The sequence below is a fragment of the Capsicum annuum genome, unplaced genomic scaffold, assembly GCF_002878395.1.
Source record: "Capsicum annuum cultivar UCD-10X-F1 unplaced genomic scaffold, UCD10Xv1.1 ctg83355, whole genome shotgun sequence".
In the NCBI taxonomy this organism is placed as follows: Eukaryota; Viridiplantae; Streptophyta; class Magnoliopsida; order Solanales; family Solanaceae; genus Capsicum; species Capsicum annuum.
The window spans coordinates 998,818-1,007,054 of NW_025894220.1; the positions used below are offsets into that span (position 1 = coordinate 998,818).

Below are 8,237 nucleotides of genomic sequence, written 5' to 3' on the forward strand. Positions count from 1 at the left end.
TTCAGAAATACTCTATCCTTCAATTTGTAGGACTTGAATAAATTTATTTTTTTAAAATACGTAACTTTTAAACCTTTTTCTTTATAAAAATAGGTTGGTTGTTTAGGATTCTTTTTGAATTTAAGTTTAATGCATGTTTGTTTACCAAATTACCCTTACTTAGTCCTTCCTTGAATTCTTCCTTGTACGTTGTATTTTCACCCGTGCAAGACTAGCAGCAGTTATACTCTGGAGAAATGGAAAATTTACTTTCCATTTCTTCTCTGAATTCAAAAATTCTGGCAATGAAATCAACGAAATTGTAGCTGAAAAGGCGAAGAACTCAGAAAATAAGAATAATCAAGTGGAATAGCCCTTACAGAGCTGAAATAGTTGAAAAAATAGGTGGATTCCGAAAGATGGAGTTTTATTAAAGCCACTGTATCGATCGAGGAAGAAAAAGATAGATGGGTTTACTCTGTACACGAAAGAAAAGTTGGGTATTAGGAGGTCTAATGTTTGAGGTATCCACTTTAACTTTTGATTGTAATTGTTGTTTTTAGTTGTGCCGGGATACCAAGAAATCATTGGCCGCAGATGTATTTCATATTAACTATTGGTTATGCATCTACTTGTTTCTAATAAGGAGGAAAAAAATCGTTACTTCTCAAAAAATAAAGAATGATTCTGCAAGATCTTGTTAAATTTTGATCTTGTATTTTACATGTCTTGTGAATTGGTAACGGGAGTTGCAAGATAGAGTGGCAAAGGAGAAGGATCGTAATGATGAGATCATTAAGATTCGCAGGGAGATAGTAGACTTTCATGGAGAGTGTGTTTTGCTGAAAATTATAGTGTCCTCAACTATGTTCATAATTTCGAGTTCTTTCTCAACTACGTTCATAATTTCAAGTTCCTTCTTTGAATGTGAAAATTAGTTACACCTCAGAATTTTACGGGCGCCTTTGAGAAGTCTCTGTAAATGCGCAAGACTTAACGTTTCAGGTTTTTGTTGTACGTTTGTATCTACTGTGATTGTCTGATTATTGTGCACCAAGATGGTGACACCATAAGTCACTTTATAATCTCATAGGTAGCGATGAGCATTGGCAGATGTAGCTCTTTGCTAGTGGGTTTATCTCAAGTTTTTTCAATTTGGTCTATACATGAAATATTTGTAAACCGGCTATAATTTCTACTAATATTACATCTAAATCTATAATATTATTAGTACGAGTTCAATGCTAAAAACCTTAAAGATCAAACTTGATTCGGTGATGATCCAATTTGATCTATTTCTATTTTATCTTATATCTTACTAGTGCAGACAGTTAGATGGGGTCAGCTATGCCTTTGAGGTGTTGCCGATGAGTATATTCTTCTTCTCTGGCTCGAGAATGTTTTCTAGGTAGTCATTTAATTCATTTTAGCTATGGCATCAATAACATGGAAAAGGAGAAAAGATTGGCCCGGGTATTTTTGTGTTGAAATAATTTTCTTTCTCGCTCTTCACTTTTGACCATTCTGAATATTAGTGTTATCATTGAATGATGAATATGCTGCAAATTTCATGTTCTTACGAGAGTACCTTTCCCTTTCCTAAAATACAGACGCTAGCAGTGTCTATGGATTCTTCGCTGCTGCTTTTCTAAAATACACTGCTGCTTGCAGTGTCTCTGGATGCTTCTCCTAACTTTTATTTTCTCGGTTTTATGTTATCTTTTAACATTTGTTTCCTTCTTTCTTTCGTCTATACAGATGAGTTAGATTTTCCTTAACCAAATTCAGAAGGTGGAGAAGAAAATCGGATTGTGATTGTTGCAAAAGAGATGCATTATCCCCTCTGAGTTGAGCTATATTAGAAATAACATCTTCGCTTTGTTGTATTAGTACTGTTTACGCTCGCTCTTTACTTTCAATTTTTTTACACCTTCAAAGTGAAAGGGTGCTTTAAAATTTCTCTGGTGATTGATACATTGAGTCACGGAAGGAAATTTAGGTTAGGCATTTGGTCTATTCAATATTCCTACCAATTTAGTTTTGGAAAGAACTACTTTTATCCAAAATTAGATGGAAAGATTCTTTTAGCTGAATAATCTATGTACTTCAAAAACTATCTTGAAGTAGGTATTCTGGAGTTCTACACCAATTTTGGCTTGCCCTCTTGAGCTTGATCTTGTTACCTAACCATGGTGATGTTTAAATGGTTAAATTTCATTTGTTAGCATCCATCTTGGTATGTGTTATTGAGTATTGGAGTAAAAATGCTTCAATATGTTGTGCTCCATTAGATTGTTATATCTCTTGTGTATGCAAAAAGAATGCAAAGTCATGTTCATGAATATGATCTTTCATTCTTTCATGCGTTGTGATGCATAATTCTATGGCATGATGGCCAAGTTACTAAACAAGATCATTTCTGTATTTCTTTTCATATCCGACACAGATGCGGAAATATTTTTAAAGGGTCTGAGCAAAATATTTACTTGAGGCAATATGATCAGTAGGAGAAAAGAAGAATCTAAGCAATATATCAACAAGTGCCACAACAAATTAAAATCCGTCCCTCATAATCATTAGGACAAAGAGAATTCAAATATAGTTCAATTCTAAGTTTTTTGATCTTACAAGTGCCATGACAGATTAAGGCTCGATTTACAAAGGCCAAATACTTCTAATAGGGAAAGAAACCTTCAATACGAAAATAAAGATCTTGAACATTAGTCCACAGGCGCTGCCAGTTGGTTACCATCAACGCTAAAATAAAGCTTATGAACATTGGGTTGCAAAGACTCTCGAGCTTTTTTATTTTTTCCTCAAACTTATCAGCCTTAAAAAGTTGGTTACCATCGAGCCATTGGATGGCTTTCTCAATTGCAATATTGGTGTTTCTGGCAATGAATATAGTCATGACACCTCCAGCAGTTTTCAAACCAAATGATAGAGGGGTAACATCCAACAACAAAAGGTCCTGATAGAGTCGAGCACTTTTTTACTTGTTAAACCTAAGAAAACTTGAGCTCCAACTATTCAATTTGAGACAACAATTAGCCATGCACTTCTAAACTAATTTCTGGTGGCAATATTCATTGAAGCAAACTTGTTGCACAGCCATCATATAAAAATTATACACTGATCAGAAAGTTAAATTCCAAAGAAGAGGAGTTTCTTGAAAGTTAAGAGTAGCAGATAAAATGGAAATGGTTATACTTCCCCGCTAATTGTCATAGCAGCTATCAAATTGCACCATAGAATCTAGAAGTCAAATGGCTACAAAGAGAACTTGAATAACTGTCGTAGCAGCTATAAAATTACATATACACTTAACATTTGTTCTAGAGTTGAGATATTTATCAAACATGAGTTACACAAAAATTTAGCATTCTTAGGTCCATAGCAATAACTAGAGGTGTCAAAAAATGGCACTATTGTCATACTTTAGAGTTGTTAATCAAGCAAAAACGATCAAACTAGTGCCGCCACTTATATCCATTAGTTTTTCATACTTCAAAGTTCATCATGGACAGCCATCCACACCATTGTGTTGCGCTCATCTTCACCCATACTGAAAAATAACTCCATTTTTTATCATCTTTACAGAGAATCGTTGCAGCTTTGATACGCTGTTGTACAATGTACAATTCCAAAAATACAGGAGATTTAAGGATGTAATAAACTTGGCAACGAACATCAAATCGATCACACTTCTCGAGCTTTTCAATCAAGGCACCCATTCTTTTGTCTTGAACTTCAGTAAAATTTTTTAGAACTTTTATCATACCCTCAAGAAATGTCTTATTATCATCCTCTACTATTTTTTTCCTTTACTTGTTTTTTTATTAACATTAGAAGAGGACCTTTTAGCATACTCACCTTGTTTATGAGTCTGTCGGGATCCAACATTTTCATTTCCAGATGTTCCAGCACTAGCTCCAGCGACATTCTCTCCTCCAGTAAACACACTAGGTCCAGTGGCATTTTCAGCTCCAACTAAATGAACTAGGTTCAGTGGCATCTTCAGCTGTAGTAAATGCACTATGTCCAGCGGCATTTTCAACTTCTCCAGTACCTATTTTAGTGCTATGATAAACATCACCTTCTTCTTCATCATCAACAAGAAATCCCAAACTCATGTCATTACAAAGTTGTGGAGTTCGACTCTTTTGAATTTCCTCAATAGCATCTAGCGGTGCTTCCGTAAACTCTCCAGTTGCTCTATCCTTGCCAAAGATTTCCTCCCAATCTTCAAACATTGGTCATTTCTTAGTATTCATATTCTTTGTTTTTGGTTCAGCCTACAAAAAAATAATTAAAATATAGCGTAATGCCATATTCATCAATTATGAAAGAATTTAAGAGCAACAAACTTCAATTAATCTAGATCTTTTTCCTTCAAATAGCAAAAAGCTTCAGCAAATCAAGATGTTTACTAGCATTCACACTCATTTAGATAGGTTGTCAATTGACTTCGATAAATGTTGTGTAGTAGATTATCAAAAATGACACAAATGACTTCCATAAATGAGACATACTTAATACGAAAATTGAAAAAACTCACAAAGACAATCAGAATAGTAAGTTGGATCATATTAATTACCTTCAAAAAATTATCCCAAAATGATGGATCATCAGTTAATATAGCTCCATCACTATATTGAAAGCCCAAACCACTTTGAATCTTTAGGATAGCTATAATTCCATAACATTTTTTCCAATATCGCATTTTATTTTTGATGTGTGGTTCACTTTTTAATACACTCTTAGGACGATGTTTGTGGATATAACATTCTAACTCCGTCAAGTGGCTTGGTATAAAGGTTCCATTATCACCTCTCCAACCATTAGCACACAACTCTTTCAATCCATCTGAAAGAGTTTGTTCTTCCTCTGAATCCACATCCTTCGCGTCAATAGAGTTGAGTTTCTTGGCTTTTTTGATGCCTTGGTTGATGATGTCTGACTATTCATTTCACCTATAAATCTTGTATAATAGATTATCAGAAATGTGAAAAATAGAGCATCACAATAACTTCAGAAAGTGTACCGAAATATCAAAAATATATTTTTAAATTATACTACACTTTACAGTCAGAGAATAACATGAAGTTAAGCTCCCAAAGATTAACTGATTCAACTAACCAACACTATAAATTATAGCATACAATAATCGAAGTTATAAAGAGTACAAAAGGATGTGCTATTCAGCTCACAAAAGTTAAAAGTTCCTGGCATCTATACAACACATACAAGACTAATTCTAAAGAGCTAATAAAGTCTAAAAGTAGTCCATAGCTAACAGGTAGTAATATAGTCTCGAAAGTGGTAACAAATCAATTATTAGTTCTTTCATACCACATTCGTTGAGCCAACTCATTCCTCCAACTGCTCCATTCCTCCGACGATTCAACAACGTCAATATTTTTGTGTTGATATTCCGCTTGTTCTTTCATATCACTATCCAAGGGATCCACTTCCATCTCTCTACGAATAAAGTTATGAATCAAGCAACAAGCACTAATTACCCTGTTATGAACCTTAACTGAGTACCACGAAGGGCTTGTAAGAATTCCCCAACGTTCTTTTAGGAGACCGAACGCCCTTTCAATAACATTACGAGCCCTAGAATGCCTCATGTTGAAAAGTTCTTCTTTACATCGAGGTGATGGATTGTCACCTCGTCAATCCTTCAACCAATATCTATATCCTCGAAAAGGTGACAGAAAACCTTTTCCATTTGTATATCCTCCATCACACAAGTAATAATTACCTATAATATAAACATATAATTTAGTTATTTCTATATAATATTCAATCCATGATGTAACTTGAAAGCATATACATGACCTACCTTCGGGGATTTTTAAACCATTTCTTCTTACTATAGCATCTCGTAAAACATGGCCATCGGCAGCTGATCCTTCCCAACCAGGTAACATATACCTGAAATTGAGGTTTCTATCACAAACTCCTAAAATATTAGTTGCTATCTCTCTTTTTCTTGCCATGTATCTTGGTTTGTATTGAGTTGGAACTCTAATAGGAATGTAAGTACCGTCTAGTGCACCTAAACAACCCTATAAGATAAATTATAATGTTACCTCAAAGTATAAAAGTTTTGTACTTAAAGAAGTGCTAAACGGTAATTTCACCTACCTCAAACCATTTCCAGCGATCTTCAGTCTCATCCTTCAGTATTGGTTTAGGATTAACAAGTAACAATGGGGTTAGTTTGAGAATAGCGCACAAGCATTCATTGAAAGCCTGACTTACGCTCCATCTCGATCTAATATAATCAACTTTGATAGATCTATTCTTCTCGTGATGAGCCAAGATATTTAAAAATATAGCTAACTTTTCATTACTTGACATACTTTTACTATCGCTCAAACCTCCAATATTCTTAGTTAAGAGAACTAAAGTGTGAAAGGCATTTCTATCCATTTTTAACTTATCGATACATATACTATCACCATTGTTTTATTATATAATGCAAGTGAGAAATAATTTTTGGAACTCGAACACCCATACAGTACCTAACCTCACCCCTGTTTCGGAATCGTCTTCTTAGAGAATGACCATGACTAGCCATGATTATGAAAAGACAAATAAGGACAACAAGAAATTGTTGAAACATTATCTCCTCAAGAATAATATATTCTGTACCTGACAGTGGTTGATGATCCATAATAACACCTAAATATGCCATCAAAATAAAAAGAATGAATATATATAAAATTTTAAAATAAATCTGTGAACAACCATATAGAGAGTGAAACAGATACTCAAACAAAAACATCAGTGATAAACTTAAACTTCATCATCAAATTCATTGACTTTGAAAGATTGCATTTTAAAATGATTGCCACTCTCTTGATGGTTGATTTTGGTATACAATAAACTATACCCAAATTATGAAATACGGATAGAAAAAACAAACAGTGATAAAAAATAAAGGTTCGATACAATTACTAATCTTGTGGAGAAAAGCAAACAATATTGATTAATTACAAGAATGAAGATGTGGAGAATATTACACTCTCTTTTTCATGGCAAAGTACCAAAACAGAGAGAACAACTTTCTAATACAGTGGAAAAGGAACTCTCTATTTCATGGCAAAGTACCAAAACAGAGAGAACAACTTTTTAATACAGTGGAAAAGGAACAAGAACGAAATATAGTCGGAAAAGAACGCGGAAAAATAATTTTAAGGGGCAATAGTGTCATTTAATAGGCTAATACATGTGTTAAAAGTTTTGTATTATTAATACATGGAAAATAATGTGTATTGTTAACACACACTTTAATACACAAAAGTGTGTATAAATAATACAAGTACTAGTTATGCATAATTTTAAAAAGGATACCAAACATGGTACTAGTAATACACAAACCATAATGCATGAATTATATTTTTAATACACTCTACCAAACGACCCCTTAATGTACAAAATATTTTACATTATCAGGTAAACTTGACTTGCTATTGTAGGTTACCTAACTTTTTTTTTTAATGCAAATAATTGGAACTGATAGTGTAGAATATTTTGTGCACTGACGGTGCACATAACTTAAACTCTTTTTTTTAGGTAGGTGAATTTTCCTTATTTGAGTTACATGGCCAATTTATTTTCCCGAGTAAATTCCCTAGATGGTCACCCATGTTTGAGAAATTGCTTACAAATATCAATTTTGTTTCATTTAGGACAAGAATATCACCCACTCTTTCTATTTTCCTTAAAATATACTTAACACCTCAAAAATCTTCTCTCTCCTACTTGAAATGCTATGTCATTAAAATTTTTTTCTTTTTTTTTTGATAAATAGATCTATTTAACTTATCAAACTTATTTAACTAAAGTTTTATCCTAATTTATTTTTAAAATTACACATGATATAATCATTGAAGATTAATTTAATTACAGCAAAATCTTGAATTATTTTATTTGATATGTACTTTTCAAAGTTTCTTTTATTTACTTATTTATTTCATCACTTAATAATATTTAAAACTCAAGTACTTATAAAAATTGGTACTCATTTTATTTTTTTTGTTATTTATTTTATACATTAAAGATTCTTAAAATGTAAAAGAAATAAAAACGATGGATTTCATATTTTAGACATTAAATTTATTATTTATATGAGAATAAAAGAATAAAATTTACTTTTTTAAATTACACAAAAGAACTTTTGGATTAATATAATCCAAAGATATTATATTACCTTCAAATATAGAGTAATAGAGAATAAAATAATA

At 32.6% G+C, this 8,237-nt stretch overlaps 1 protein-coding gene across 1 annotated transcript; it reads right to left on the reverse strand.

Annotated features, from left to right (window-relative positions):
* Positions 1 to 5,309: 5,309 nt before the first annotated feature.
* LOC124895630 lies at positions 5,310 to 6,420 on the reverse strand. Its single transcript, XM_047406069.1, has 3 exons — positions 6,133 to 6,420; positions 5,920 to 6,053; positions 5,310 to 5,460 (listed from the first exon to the last, which is right to left on the reverse strand). Exons 1-3 carry the CDS (start codon positions 6,418 to 6,420, stop codon positions 5,310 to 5,312), a joined length of 573 nt encoding a protein of 190 aa, XP_047262025.1.
* Positions 6,421 to 8,237: the final 1,817 nt, after the last annotated feature.

What these genes read in the sequence shown, in the direction of transcription:
- LOC124895630 (XM_047406069.1), bottom strand. Translation starts at nt 6,420, where the DNA reads ATGGATAGAAATGCCTTTCACACTTTAGTTCTCTTAACTAAGAATATT. An exon ending in ATCGCTGGAAATGGTTTGAG is followed by an intron (nt 6,054 to 6,132) that starts GTAGGTGAAATT and finishes TTTATCTTATAG; the next exon opens with GGTTGTTTAGGTGCACTAGA. An exon ending in GATAGAAACCTCAATTTCAG is followed by an intron (nt 5,461 to 5,919) that starts GTATATGTTACC and finishes CTTTATTCGTAG; the next exon opens with AGAGATGGAAGTGGATCCCT.